Source organism: Euphorbia lathyris, chromosome 4, assembly GCF_963576675.1.
Source record: "Euphorbia lathyris chromosome 4, ddEupLath1.1, whole genome shotgun sequence".
Classification (NCBI taxonomy): domain Eukaryota; kingdom Viridiplantae; phylum Streptophyta; class Magnoliopsida; order Malpighiales; family Euphorbiaceae; genus Euphorbia; species Euphorbia lathyris.
The window spans coordinates 88,121,933-88,137,649 of NC_088913.1; the positions used below are offsets into that span (position 1 = coordinate 88,121,933).

Sequence of the window (15,717 nt, forward strand, 5' to 3'; positions counted from 1 at the left end):
AACTCAACTTGACCTCTTTACTTGGTCAGTTTTGATTATTTAAAGCAAGCAATATAAATAAGGAGTTAAGGTAAGAAATACTTCACTCAGCAGATTTATCCAGGTTCGGCTTCTTCTAAGCCTACGTCCTGTCCTCGGAACACGTTCCGAGATTTCAAATACTCTACTGAGCTCTTTAAAGGTAGAGCCTCAAACCTTTTACAATATCAGCAATTGAGTATGACAAGAGTACCTTCCTCTATACTTCTACTCAATCCTAATCTCTCCGCTGAGTACTTAAAACCGAGTACTCAGCCTCTCCTTTCTATCTCTAGAAATGATAAGTGTTTTGTCCTAATACAAAGATGTGTTAAGACACTTTAGACGATTTACAATCACTCTAGACTTTTACACAGATATGAGAAATGTAGTGTAAGAATTTTTGTTTTGCTTCTTGCTTACAGAACTTGTAGAGATTTGGTCAGCGTAATGGCTTGATCAAGTTCTGTGTGTTATGAAGCTTGTGATGGCACTATTTATAGAGATGTCTGGGCGTCGGTCATTTCGAATTTCGAAATAACCGTTGGAGGGAAACGGCTATGTGTCGTTGTCATCCTAACTTGCTCAGAGCTATCGGCCAATCACAATCGTGTATCTTCTGTCCTCGGTCAGCTCAGCAGATGGTCTCTCCTTTTATGGTAAAGTCAACTGGACAGTATACTGTGTCGTCTGAACTTTGCCAAAAGAGGAAACACTTTGTCTGGAAGTTTTCCTTTGCCAGCTGCTGTCTTGTACGCTTTGTCGAAATGACTCAACAGCTTCATTGTGAAGTTGTTCCCGAAGGTCTTCTAGATCCTTCCGTTTGCTGAGTTGCGTTTTTGTTCAAAAACGGCAACGTCTTGACATACGCGGGCCGAGTGTACTGAGTTGTTTGACTTGGGCCTTGGCTTCCGTATTGGGCTTGGGCCTTTCGATTCTTATGTCTTATAGTATTTTAACTCAACATTGAACAAACACATTAGTAGAATTAAATCAAAGCATTTAAACTTAGTGTGTTTAGAATATGTATATATATTATACTTAACCAATTTTGTCAAATCAAAATTATGTGGAAAGGTGTTTCAACACTTTATATATTGCTTGCTATAAAACTGACTAAGTAACGAACTCACGCTGAGTTGAGTGCACTAAGAAGCTGAGTTCAGGAATAGACTTAAGTGCTATCTCCTTACTCAAGGAAAGAAACAAACTTAGTCACCAGTTGACTAAGCTTGTGTCTTAAAACTACTTAGTGCCGCTATGTAAACATTTTCTTAAAGAAAAGAAGTTAGCCTTAACGGGCAAAATTTTAAATAGTTCCTATCCCCCCCCTTGGAACTAACCTTGTCACGTTATACGGGACCAACAAGGACACCCCATAAACGAAGAGCACAAACACAAACCAACTCCTATTTATAGCAAGAATAGACAAGACTTGACAAACACATCACAGAACCTCAAATCAAATCAACATTCAAAATGATGTTCAAATTTAGCTGCCAAAAGATCCCCAAAGATTCAAACTGTACAAAAAATTATTACATCTTTGAATCAAAGAAACAGAAAGAGCATGCTATCTCCATCTACAACTATTTCTTCTTAAAACGGCCATAAAACTCTATGGCTTTCGCCTGGGCAGCTTTATCATACACATTCGGAGAGAATATGACCTCCGGAGGAACCTCATACCCGGCAGAATGAGCAACAACAATAAGCATCATTCGATCCATTTTGATCAGCTTCTCCTCGCGCTGTCCCGCGAAGGCACGCAAATCGCTAGCCTCTTTCCGAGCCACCTCAAGTTCTCGCTTGAGTCTCTCATTCTCATCGAACAACGCAACTGCTCGCCTAGCTCTCTCGTCGACCTTCTCCTTCACTCGACGGGTCCATAAGATGGCCACCTTAAGCAAAACCTTGTAGGAACGGAGCTCCTCAGCATCATGGGCCAACCTCTTCGACAGCTCCACTCGGCCTCCTATCTCCACTTTAAGCTGCTCGGACAGCACTGCGATCTCGCCCTCACGGCGCTCCAACAACTCTTCGACGGTGGCTAACTTCCCATTCGCCGCTTCCAGCTCCTTCACAGCATTCCGCAAACCTTGCTCCATATCCCGAAACAAATTCTCATCATTCACACACATGTCGAATACCGTGTTAGCATTTTGAATGGCCTGCATAAAGATACACAAATCAGGACACGATCATTAGGAACAAACCTGAACAAGCATGTCAAAAGAACTTACCACACCAAGCGCCGACAAAGTTTCCACATCGAGGTTCATTTTGGACACACCATCCATTCGGTGAACTTCTCCGGGCACCTTAGCAACACGAGCCATCGCCCGCGCAAGGTCTGACGTTGCCATGTCCGAGTGCACCGATAACCCCATAACGTATTCCCGAAACTTGGCAATCTTTGTATCCATTCTTTTCATCATCTCTGGGTGGTCACCTACCCGATCCATCATCTCCGCCGAAAGCTTGGCCCCTCCGTCAGTACACGCTCGCTTAGAGCCATCGCTTGCCCCAGCAGTATCATCATCAGCACATGCTTTCTCGCCTTCAGTTCCAGCAACTGACTTACCTTTCTCTTTCTTACGATTCCGGGTAAGCACTCCCTGAATCTGGTTCTCGACCTGTTTCGGTTCAGTAGCTATCACCTCCGCAGCTTCCTTCGCCTCACTTTCTAGCACGGGCATACCTTGCGGTATGTTACCAGTCACATCAGCATCCTCGTGCATAGCAAGCACCCCTCCCATGCTCTGAACCACTTGGTTCGCATCCTCAAGCGAAGAGAATGAGGCCAAGGAACCTGATGCACCGGCAAACGCTTCCTCCGTAGTCTCCATGCCAACACCAAACTCATTCGGGTCGAAATCCATACTCACGCGAGGATCACCTGGACCTGCATAAGTAGCAACACAATCAATATATTTCAAGCAAACACACGCAACACATGCAAAATAAAAACCACAACCCGGACCCCTCACCTACGACAGCAACATTCACGGTTATCGCCTCCAACTCCGCTAGCTCTCCGACTGAAAAGTTATACCCATGTTTCCACTTCTCGAAATCCGCGGGCGACCAGCCAGATAGCTGAGCCATTCGCCACTGGTTCCAGATGTAACACCCTGCGGTAAGAAAATGACCAACAAGCTCATCCACATCTTTCTTACATTCTTTATCCGTTGGCAGCCCCTTTAGGTACTTTACAAGATTCTCCTCCGATGGCAACATAGGTCGCGTTTTTATCCACCGACTAGATTCCATGGGATCCCCATTCCATGACACCCGGAAAGGGAAATCGCCATCCAACTTCCGCACCAGGAAGTAGCGATGCCGATACTCGGGAATCTTATCCTTCAACCCGCCAAGAACCTTGAATTTTTGGTGCGAGAGGGTCACATGTTGTGATCGGGGTCCCTTATTCGGGCGAAAGAACTCGCGAAACACCAGCCCAGTAGCTCGATATCCAGCCGATCTACATAGCGAGTAGAACGCCACCATCATCCTCCACCCATTCGGATGAATCTGCCCAGGACACAAGTCGTACTCCTTCAGTACCTCCACAAAAAAGGGGAGAAGAGGTAGCCACATCCCTGACTCCAACTGCTCCTCGTACACAATCAGCTCGTTTGCTCCACCCGTATGATGAGCATGATCATCTTCTTCAAGCGCAACCAGCTCATATGGATGCCCTAATCGGTACACTGCAGAGATGGCGGCCAAGTCCGCAGACACTATGATACTATATGCACCATCCACCGAAAAGGACTCCGGTCTCTTCGGGCGTTGCCTCCCCTCATAGTGTTTACCATCAACACTAGTCACACCCGACGACCGTGTCCACACCCTCTCACGCATCTCTTCATAAATCAGGGCTAAGGGCCGATCTTCGGTAATCACGCCCTCCGGTACAACCACAGTCACTTCAAGAACGCCGGCGGCAACTCCTCCTAACGGCCGCTCAACACTGGGTGCCGCACGCACCACGGCGGTTTTCCTTTTCTTTCCAACAGCGACACCACTCTCCTCTTCCTTCCCTACTCGCCTTTTTCTTTTCACAGATCGCGTTCGAGAGGCGTCACGAAGCGTAAAGTCGCCCGGTGTCACTGACCGCAGTCGTTTTAAGGCTCCCCACGAAGAACCCTCTGACATACTCTCCCTCCCAAGATAAACAAACGAAATAACAACGAAAGAGAAAAGATAAAAAAGAGGCACGACTGACCTCAAGCGACGTCGCGACAATAAGAAGAAACCGCCCTCAAACGACCGCCGCGAACAGACAAACTCGGTACTCAGCAAATCCCGACAAGCAATAGAACGCAGACCACAATGCCGGCAAGGAAACAGGAAATCTAAAGAAGGAAGTGGACTAAGAAGGCACACCGACTGAGAATTTGGAAAAAGAAATAATACCTTCTCTCGTATATTTATATCTCAAATGGGGGCGCCGGCGGAGCACGGTATCCAATGAAACTTTACGGCGCGTGCAGGAGCATTAATGCACAAGCAATTAATTATGCGTTAAAAACTAGAAGCCCATGCTGAAGTTGAAAGGGTCTTTTGTTTCGCTAAGCGAGCAGCGTTTCCCAAGCTTACCCCCCGCTCACCAGGCGAACACAAGGCTCCCAGTTTCCCAACTACACCTCGCATGCAATACTCGGTATGCCTGATCGGGGGGGGGGACTACCTGATTCGGAATATCTCATTGGCCCATTAGGACCATGGGCCCGGCGGGCTAAAGCGCAAGAGGCCTCAAAGGCCCAAGAGGATTGACTATAAATAAGGAGGAGGCAACCAAGGCAAGGGGATCGGGTAACATACTCTCTAACTCATTTGAATAGATTATCAATACTCTCGAGCGACTAACTGTCTTGATCGTCGGAGTATTCCCAGGGACCGCTCCCCGCATAGAGACGACCCTCGAGGAACACGAGCACCCCCCGAAGAGAGCTCGAATCACTGTTCCGCGTATCCTAATTATAACCTATAGTCTTTAAAATATATTAAAAATAATGATTTTATTAGTTTGATCTAATTTAAAAGTATTATTTGATATAATTGTAAATAAGTTTTAGAAAGTGAATTTTTATATAAATTTCTTAATATTAATATATATATATATATTTTTTTTTTTTTGAGAAAACCATTTTTGTTTTTTTACAATGGAAACTAAATCAACAGTAGACGCCAAAAAAAAAAGAACAACAAGCAAACTAGTAACAAAGACAAAAAAAAAATACAAAAATCAAAATAAAAGAAAAAAACAGCAGCAAAATATTTGAATATATTTATTTTGAAAAAAAATATTTGCCCTCAGAGGAGTCGAATCTAGGCACCTTTAAATGGAGATTGTGATCTTAACCTCTAGGATACTTACTAATTTTAGTATGAATTTTTTACAGTATAAGTATATATACATCTGTTAAAAAATATTTGGGTCCTCTCACAGCCATGGACCCTAGGCCAGCACACTCCTGGCCTAGACCCAGGGCCGGTCCTGATACCTAGTACATAATCTATAAAGGTAAGAAAAAAGAACAACAAAATAAAACAAAATAAACCATTAAAAGTACAAGTAAAATAAACAATAGATGGAAAGGCAGTTATCCCTTTTAAATAGAAAACTGCAACTCGAAACAGAAAAAAATCCAATCAACAGTAAAATTAATAAAATTAACAAAGAATTGATGAAAATTGAAAAGAAGAAAGAAGCGGTTTGGGAAAGTTTTGAGAGAGAGAGCGCACAGAAAGGTTTTAAAAAAAACTGTTATGCTATCCATCTTGTTTTAAAAATTCAAAACCCGATACAGAAAGAATCGGGCCAAACTGAATGTTATTTTTTCAGTCGAAACCCGATTCATAGGTCTAGTACCGGGTGAATACCCAGGCCCGAGAACAGGTCTAGTAATGCCTAGATGGTGGGTGAGAAATAATCAGGCCTCAGCCCAGCCCAGCCCAAATTAAAATTTGAATCCAAGTGCGACCCATTTGGCAACTCCTCTGAATCTTCATGGTTGATAGTTGATTATGAACAGTTAATTTAATTCATACAGTAATGGTTCCTGCTCTTAAATCTCTCTTCTCTCAGATTCTGCACAGGTTTCTCCAATCTAATCATTGATGGATGAAGCAGTTCTTACTTACTTTGGGGAGGCAGCACTGAACAAGTTGATTCTACTCATAACTGAAGAATTGAAATTCGTTTGGGGATTTGATAAGGAGCTGAACAAGCTCCGAGAATCGCTAGATGCGATTGCTGGAGTAGCGCAAGATGCAGAGGAAAAACAAGTAGCGAAGGTAGCTGTGAGGCAGTGGCTGAAAAAACTGAAAGATGTTGCTTATGAAGCTGAAGACTTGCTTGATGAGTTGACTTATGAAACTCTGCGACTCAAGGTACTAGATTATCTTGACATCTTTTGTAATCTCAATTCTCAAGTAGTTGAATGCTTTGGATTATATTTTGATCACTTTGGCATACGATTATCAACTGATGATTTTTTTTCGAATTGGGTGCTTAATCCTTGAATTTCTTTTAATTGCAATGAGATAATATATGTTAGGAATTGGATTCTTTGTTGATTATAACAAGCTTGATTTTCACAACAGGAAATTAAGCATACGATCACAATAATAATAGATTTAATTCCTAACAAGTGGTATCAAAGTGCTAGGTTTGGTGTATTGATTATGTTTGGTATTGATGTTTTCATTGAAAATTCTTGGGAAACACTTGTTTGAGCTACGAGCAAAAGAATAATAAAGAGTTGGGATAGAATTTCTAGGAAAATTCTTGGATTTGGAATTGTGAGTTCTCATAAATGCTCATGTAAGTTGTTCATAGTTGCTTTGATAATAGAACTTCTCTCCGTGGACTTAAGCACGAATTGGTGGAACTATGTAAATTCTTTGTGTTGCTTATTTTTATTTTCAATTGTTCGATTAATTCACATAAACGATCTTAATCTTCTAACATTATAGATAGGCTAACTTTGTTTCAAGATCTGGATTAGACTAACTTTGGTAGATGACTTTGCTTTTATAAACTAGCTAGGTATCAACTTTGTTTCTCTGCAGATATAGATAGAGTGATCACAAACTAACTTTGCTTTTCCAACACAGGTGACTAGGTTCTCTTCGAACTTGAAAGCCATTGAATCGGTAAGGAAAGCTGGATTTCGTCTCAAAATGGCGCATAAGCTTAAGGAAGTGATTAAGTCATTACAAAATATTCAGACTGAAGCCCTGCTGTTTGAGTTTATCCAACGAAACACGGTGGATATGCCTCGAAATAGGTTCAAAACAGACTCGGTTCTTGACAACCCAGTTGTGGGGAGGGACATTGATGCCTCTAAAATTGTAGACCTGCTGACTGGCTCTTGTGATCAACGAGTTCTTACCATTATTCCCATATTGGGAATGGGTGGACTTGGAAAGACAGCGTTAGCTAAACTTGTGTGGGAACAAGTCACTGGAAAAAGAAAGCATTTTGATGTCAAAATATGGGTGTGTGTTTCAGATAAGTTTGATGAGCATAGAATTTTAGGAGAAATGTTGCAGGCTCTCGATGGGAACATGAGTGGAATGACCAATATTGATGCAATACTCAACCAACTTGAGATGTCATTGCAGGGCAAAAAATTTATTCTTGTTCTTGATGACGTGTGGAATGATGCAGCTAGGGGCTGGGATGATTTGAAGAGGCGATTAATGAAAATTTGTGGAGTCAATGGAAATGCTATTGTTGTTACAACTCGTAGTGAGGAAGTGGTATCCATGGTTGAGACTTCTATTGAATATCGACATAAACCGGGGATCTTGTCTGATGAAGATTGTTGGTCTATAATTGAGAAAAAGGTACAATACGGGCATGGGGGAATATCAGCTCCCCTTAACTCGGACTTGTTGGCTATTGGAAAGGAGATTGCAGAGAAATGCAGAGGAGTGCCATTAGCAGCTAAAGTTCTGGGTGGGACAATGGCATTGAAAAAAGACAAGGAAGCTTGGTTATCAATTAGAAACAGCACTGCTTTTAATGCATCCGATAATAGGGATAACATCGAGTCTATTTTAAAGTTAAGTTTTGATCACTTGCCTTCATCTTTGAAGCCATGTTTTGCAATCTGTTCAATTTTTCCAAAAGATTACTTCGTTGAAAAAGAAGAATTAATTCAGCTATGGATGGCTGAGGGACTCCTTGGGACACCTAATGTAGATACAGGGAATGAATATTTCAGCTACTTGCTTCTGAATTCATTTTTCCAAGACGTTGAGAGGAACGACTACGGTGATATTAGTAAATGCAAAATGCATGATCTAATACATGATCTTGCATTGTCTATTTCCAAGTCTGAAACAATGATGTTAGTAACTTCTTCAGTTCAGATCCGTCACACAAATCTCATTCGTAGGAAGCCTACACCGCCTTTTCTAACAGATGGTGCTAAGAAATTGCGTACTTTATTCATAGAAAATGCTTTCTCTGTTGGCTTATGGAAGTTGAAAAGTTTGCGGACTCTAATTTTAAAAGGTAATGATGTTGAAGAGTTTCCATCTTCAATAGGCAAGTTGAAACATTTGAGATACCTTGATGTCTCGCATACAAATATGAAAGCATTGCCGGAATCTATCACCAAGCTTTACAATCTTCAAACTTTGAGATTTGAAGAGTGCATATCACTCACGGAGCTCCCTAAGAATAAAATGTTCAACCTGTTGAGCTTAAGACATATTCATTTTTCTTATGATTTCCAGATGCCATCCATGGTGGGAAGGTTAACATGTCTTGAAACATTGCCACTTTTTGCAGTAGGTCCTGATAGGGGAGGCAGCATTCAAGAGCTTGAATTCTTAAACAACTTAAGAGGGAGTTTAAGAATAGAGTATCTAGAAGAGGTGAGAGATAAAGATGAAGCGGAGAAAGCAAATCTGCAGAAGAAAACGAAACTAGAAGCCTTGAAATTTGTATGGAGTACTTATGGAAGAGAAAGTTTCGGAAACGATGAGGAAGTGTTGGAAGGTCTCCAGCCTCACGAAGCGATAAAAAGCTTAGAAATTAAGGATTATTTAGGTGAAAGATTCCCTTCATGGTTATGGATGATGAGAATTCGGAGTGAAAGCAATTCTTCAACCATACTCAATAATTTGGTGAAGCTGAATTTGATTGACTGCAGCCGCTGTAAAGAATTACCAAGGCTTGGACATCTTCCTCATCTTGAAGTACTTAGTATAGGAGGATTGGATAATGTCAAATACATAGGGAGTGAGTTCTATGGCAATGATCAGACACTGTTTCCATCGTTAAAATCGTTCGAGATGATGTCAATGGAGAGGTTAGAAGAATGGAAGGAGCCATCAGGAGGTGATCCGGGAAGCGAAATAGTCGTATTTCCTTGCCTTAAGGAATTGATAATTTGGGAATGTCATTGGTTAACAAAAGTTCCTATGAAGTATCTTTCCTCACTTGAAAGCTTGGATATCAGGGATTGTGAAGAACTGAGTAACATATTTGATGAAATCCATGGATTCCAGTCTCTAAGAACTTTGCAGATCAGTTATTGTCATGGAATAACTCGTCTTCCAAGTGAGATACGATCCTGCACTTCTCTACAAGTCTTGGAGCTAAGCTGTTGTGATAAACTGACAAACGTTTCCCAAGATTTAGGGAATGTGAATTCTCTTACGAAGCTAGATATAAGACATTGTCCAAGACTGAGTAATTTTCCAGAGGAAATACTACCTCGTTAACTTGAAGCTACTCGAAATCGGTGGTTTCTCAGAGGAGTTGGTGGCATTCCCTTATTTGAATTCAATCCGAGACGGAGACCTTCCTTCCCTTGAAGAGTTAAGGATATATGGGGGCACTTCAGCCTCTCTGCCGGATCAACTTCAACGTCTCGCCTCTCTCAAGTCATTGTTTATATGGGATTTCATTGATGTGGAAGCTTTGCCAGAATGGTTGGGCAACCTTTGCTCTCTTCAAAGGCTTTCTTTTGAAAATTGTGAGAAAATAAGATGTCTACCTACAGCTGAAGCCATCCACAGAATCTCTAACTTGAAGAATCTTTATATTTATGGTTCTCCATATCTTGCAGAAAGTTGTGCTGAGGGGAGTGGCTCTGAGTGGCACAAGATTTCTCATATCCAGCATATTACAATATATTAAGGTAACAGTTTTTATATCTTTTTCTCGGCTTTGCTTGGTTAACTTGTCCAAAAAGATTGATTGGTATCCTGAACTTTCAAAGTGTTCCGATAGCCGTCTTAACTTGCATAAAATTTTCAGTTAAACGCTGAACTTGTGTAAAGTGTAAACAATTAATCACTCGGTTGTAAAAAAGTAAGTTTCATGCTGAAAATGTATTCCACACACCTTAAAATGTTATAACCGAATTGCCTCGACCTTGGTTGTTTTTACTTTTTTTTAAGATGCGTGCAAAAGATTTTTCGCATTAAACTTACTTTTTTACAATTGAGTTATTAATTGATTACATTTTATGCAAGTTCAGGGGGGCTAACTGGGCATTTTATGGAAGTTGAGGAGGCTACGGGACACTTTGAAAGTTTAAGGGTCAATCAAGCTTAATAAATAAATCCCAAGCCAGTTAGACTTGAAAATTAGATCCCAAGCCAAACCAGTATCAGTCCATCTTAAAATTTATAAATAAGTAATTATAACGAACGAGCCAGTTGGTCCATCCTATTTTTATAAATTCCAAGTCTAGACTAGAAAGACGAGCTTAGACAGACTTATACCAGATGTCATTTTTTCTAGTCCACACTCAGCCCGTTGGATGTAGTCTAGGACGAGCCAGGGCGGATACCCAAACCTCTTACATGGGACTATGTGAAACATGTAAATAACATAACACGATTATAACGTGTCAATCCGAATTACCACTAGTATTTAGGGCTTCAAGAATTATTTGACAATCAGCAAATGAACAATTAAAGATAATACAATTATTACAGCAAATGTTTCCACATGAAGAAGTAAAAAAAACAACAGCATACCATTACACATTAATGAAGCATAAATCTTCAAATCAAGTCCTAACCCTTGATTCCCATATTCATACAAAACAATAGCTATTTATTTATTCGTAATATTTAGGTTTCTCACCGGTAATTCACACCGACTGCCATTAAAGTTTAGGGTCTATTTTATAAAGGTCGCCGAACTTTATTTTCTTTCAATAAAACCATAGAACTTCACATTTGATTTCAATAAAGCCATTTTAGTCCATTTGTATACTACAACTCACTGAAATGTTGACGTAACACAAAATACAATTGACTATATATGAATTGGCCCGCAATGACTTTATTGAAACCAAATGTGAAGTTCGGTAACTCTATCGAAAGAAAGTAAAGTTGAATGATTTTTATTTCAATAGACCCCGAACTTGGGTTTCTCTAGTTGGTTTTCCTGCAATTTTTCCTGACTTCTCCTTGCTTTCCGGTGAGGGGTTTAATGTTGCTCATTTTAACTATAGCATCAGCAAAATCTTTGAAGAATAAAGGAGGGGTATTTGCATAAGATTGAACAAGGGAATCCGCAGAATTGTCATCAAAGAGAACTTGATCTGAATGAAGAAGACCTTTCTTGTGGATCAGATTTGTATAGTAAGAATTATCAAAACGATGTGGATTGGGAAAATCAAGAGATGCAAGAACATCGTCATTTCCTTTAATTGGGCAAATTTTCTTCAAAGAGTTGGCATAAAGTGGATCAATCTTAGAATCACCATAGATATGACCTCTAAATGATGTGCACCTTGAAAATCCTATGGTATGTGCACCTGCAATCCGTACAACCAGTGAGGGGTTTAATATTGCTCATTTTGTAAACAGACAGACAGAAATAACAGAGTAATATTGTTATTTTGTATCGCAATATATCTGTCCTGAAAGCTAAAATATGTTTGGTTAAAAATCTAAAAAATAGAAAAAAATGATCAAAGAATTAACGGTGACAAAAGATAGGAATAGTATACTGTGTTTTTCCAAATAGATGACTAAACTATGTTTTATGTAAAAAGAAAGGGTAAATAATTTATTAGTCTTCGTCTTTTTTTATCTAACACACTGTTTAGTTTCCTATTTTGAAAAACATATTATAAGGTTCCTATTTTTGTCAATATTAACCATTTGGTCCTTTTTTATGATTTTTTTAGATTTTTAATTCAAGACAGCCATAATAGATACAAGATGGTCATGTTACTCTGTTATTTTTTTGTTTGTCTGTTTATGCAAAATATAATATTGACAAAAAATAGGGATCTTGTAATGTGTTTTTCAAAATAAGAGGACTAAACAATGTGTTAGATAAAAAGGAGAGGACTAATAAATTATTTACCCTAAAAAGAATAAGACTAATAAATTATTTACTTATTCTCTTTTGCTTAGCAGAATTAGGAGGGACGGGTTTAGAGGATTGAGTGTACACTGATCGTCGAAAAACGCTATAAACTTCATGAAAATTGTGTATTGGGTTCTAATTTTTTTTTTATGTAAAACATAAAAAAAACTATCAATTTAATACTCATAAATCACGAGAGACCACCATAAATAATAACGGTAAGAGTTTACCTGAAAGAACAACCATGTCCTTGAAAGAGAGACCTTGTACGGAGAAACTTGTTGTGAGAGCTTTAAGATCAGAAGAAGGTGGAGGTATGGATTTGTTGGCAAGATCTTTACTTGCTGTAAGAGAATCTCTTCTTCCCAAGTCAACCTCCCAATTAGGTCCACCCATCTATAATTAAAATCAACAAGAATATGTTTCTCGTTAAGAATTAAAGTGTTGTATCAATATCGTTTCGTTTCTGATAGTTAGAAGACCATGATTGTAATTACCCCTCCTATTAGTTGAAAAATTGAGGAGAAATTATACGATATTTCCAAAGCAATATATTGTATCAATCAATTAAACGATATGAGCTTGAGCACGGTGAAATTCCGCTCCAAAGCTAGTGAGTAGGTTCATTATAGGTTTATAAACAAACTCGATTATAATGTATATGAACTAGTTCATGAGCAAGCTTGGTTGGATTATCATTTTTAATAATAGTATTTTTATAAAAGGGAATCTGTAAAACTACATAGTTTTGTGTGAAATTTTGGTTCTGTAGTTTTGTGTCAAAGAAAATAATTAATGAGATGTTCGTGACTAAAGTTGATGAACATAATTAACGATCTGTTCGCAAGCAAATCTCATGAACAAATAAGCGAGCAGCTCACAAATAGGATGTAGAACTGGAGCTCATCTATTTTTTACCAAGCCGAGCATAAGCATGTTAAAACTTGGCCCGGTTCGATTACAACCATTACCCAGAATACAATAAAAATTCTCAAAATTAAGTTTCTAGTTAAATAGAACTTACATAAATGACCAAATCTCGAGCTACGCGAGCAAAACTCGTAAACGAATAAACGAGCAACTCGAGATCAGATCATGAACAAAATGTGAGCTCAATCTTGAACTCGACTTCGTCTATTTTCTATCGGGCCGAGTGTAAGCAGACTAAAACTTGGCTCGATTATAGCCTTTTCTGGAGTACGATAAAAGCTCTAAAAATTTAGTTAAATGGAACTTACCAAAACGACCGAGTCTCGAGCAGCTAAGGCGACAATATCAGCACAAGAAACAACACCAGGACATGCACTTTCTAAGCTATCTTTAATGTCATCAATGATAAAATATCCCCTGATTGAGTTTATGTTTGGAACTGCTGTTTTCTCTCCAACAAATGTTGCATTATCATCAAGCAAGATTGATCCGTCACACCCCTATTTACATTACAATTCAAATCAATAATCATCAAACATTTTATTCAATAAAAAAAAAATCACTGATTTAACATTTAAATGCACCAACGGTCACTCAACTAGCATATCCCGGCTAGGATTATAAAAGAGCCAGCGGTACCCCTTTGAAATCGGCCTGACAGCAACATAGGGTCCTATATAGCTCATGACTCATGAGGTACGAGGATATCTGAGGGTCGATTTTGTTTCAATAAAGTTACATTTTGACAAATTTTTAGTAATTCTAATATTGAAACGTTGAAATGTCGAATTAATACTGTATGCGAAAATTTGAATTGACTCCTTGTATAGTTAGGGGGTATTGGGTCCTTTTGAGACCCCAAAACATTTTGTAACATGTGTCGCAAAATGTATGAGAGGTCCTCAAACGATCGGAACCCTATAAAAAATACCTAAAAATTGCTGATAAAATTTTCAGCAATCGCAAATTTTATTGATTTAGAATTATGACACAGAGTGGAGAATAAAGGATTGGTCCCTTTATAATTTTACACATATGTGCGTAAAAACATTTTTATTGTTAAATTGAACTCGTTTATTTTTTTTAGTATATATATACATGTTAAGAATGTATAGTTTTGAACGAACTTAGGAAAATTTATCTCCTATCATATATTAATCAAAGTTTGAGTTTAAAATTAAATATAAACTCAACGAGCTAATTAATCACTCCTAACCTTAATTTATCGGAAACAGAGGGACCAAAACTATCCATAATAGAGGTGGTTCCGACAGCAGAGAGATGCGGGCCTCTCTAGACCCCTTATCTCCACCCTTGATTACACGTGACACTAACATACCCTTAAGTTGATTGGTCTATCTATCCCACTCAACATTCTATTATTACCGAAAAATGTGAATGAACGACCATGCATTTAACCCGAAAAAGATAGACAAACCTGAACAAAGCAGTCATGAAAATGCATCCTGAGTAAAGATGCCCCATTACGTGTTTCATTCTTCATAGCTTCTGCAACTCCAGCACGAACTATAGACTCTGCTTTCGGGCAAGTAGACGAGTAATAATCCGGTGAAAGCTGGGCCATGGCATCAAAAGCTGCACAAGCAGCAACTAAGAAGAAGAGCAACAAAGTTTTGTAAAAGGCCATATTATATTGATCAAGTATACTGCTCTTGATTTTAGATGGAAAGACTATATTCATCATAGCTTAGCTTCTCCATAATTTATAGTACTAATGCTCATAAATTCATAATACTATCATTTCCCATTAATGGGGTAATTGAAGTTTGGATTTGTATACAATTTGGTAGCACTGGTGAATATAGGCTCTGGTGAATACAGAATTGTTCGGTTTGGGGGCCGATTTTACGCATGATGTGTAAAAAAAAATTTGCTAAATTGAACTTGTTCAATTTTTTATATATATATATATACGTGTTATAATCAGACTGGTCAATAACCAATTTTTAATTACCAATATAAAACTTTTCAAAATTAAGTTATATTGTGTTTAAGGTTCTTAACATGTAAAAAAATGTATCTAATAGAAAAATCGGATTTAGGGAGAGACTAATATGCCAAAAAAAAAATAGAAATTTGGATTTTAGAAGGGCCAAACAGGGCTTAAAAAAATAGAATTTTGGATTTAGAGATGCCTAACAAGCAAAAAAAAAATGGAATTTTGGATTTAGAGAAAACCTAAGAAGCAATTTTTGGGTGCTAATTCAGCACCCGATCATTATTTCTTCGAAACAAGAGGTCGGAACCACCACAGACTCAAATTTTGTGGAGACAAGGGGCCGAAACTACTCGTAGTTATGGTGGTTCCGGTGGTCAGAGGGGTCCTGTCCACCCTTGAATACATGACTATTATGTTGCGTGAACCAATTTTAGACCTATAT

The 15,717-nt window shown here is 38.8% G+C and overlaps 2 protein-coding genes across 3 annotated transcripts; one reads left to right on the forward strand and one right to left on the reverse strand.

Moving 5' to 3' along the window:
* The first annotated feature begins 6,059 nt into the window (after positions 1-6,059).
* Positions 6,060-11,711, forward strand: LOC136225827 (putative disease resistance protein RGA3). Of its 2 annotated transcripts, XM_066013943.1 has the most exons (3): positions 6,060-6,420; positions 7,147-8,554; positions 8,834-11,711. In XM_066013943.1, exons 1-3 carry the CDS (start codon positions 6,148-6,150, stop codon positions 9,769-9,771), a joined length of 2,619 nt encoding a protein of 872 aa, XP_065870015.1. In that variant the 5' UTR covers positions 6,060-6,147; the 3' UTR covers positions 9,772-11,711. The 2 variants fall into 2 exon arrangements, with proteins under 2 accessions (XP_065870015.1, XP_065870014.1); XM_066013942.1 differs by having other exon boundaries at positions 6,062-6,420; positions 7,147-11,711.
* Positions 10,946-15,012, reverse strand: LOC136225828 (peroxidase P7-like). The gene is made up of 4 exons (XM_066013944.1): positions 14,754-15,012; positions 13,624-13,815; positions 12,616-12,781; positions 10,946-11,825 (listed from the first exon to the last, which is right to left on the reverse strand). Exons 1-4 carry the CDS (start codon positions 14,961-14,963, stop codon positions 11,440-11,442), a joined length of 954 nt encoding a protein of 317 aa, XP_065870016.1. The 5' UTR covers positions 14,964-15,012; the 3' UTR covers positions 10,946-11,439.
* Positions 15,013-15,717: the final 705 nt, after the last annotated feature.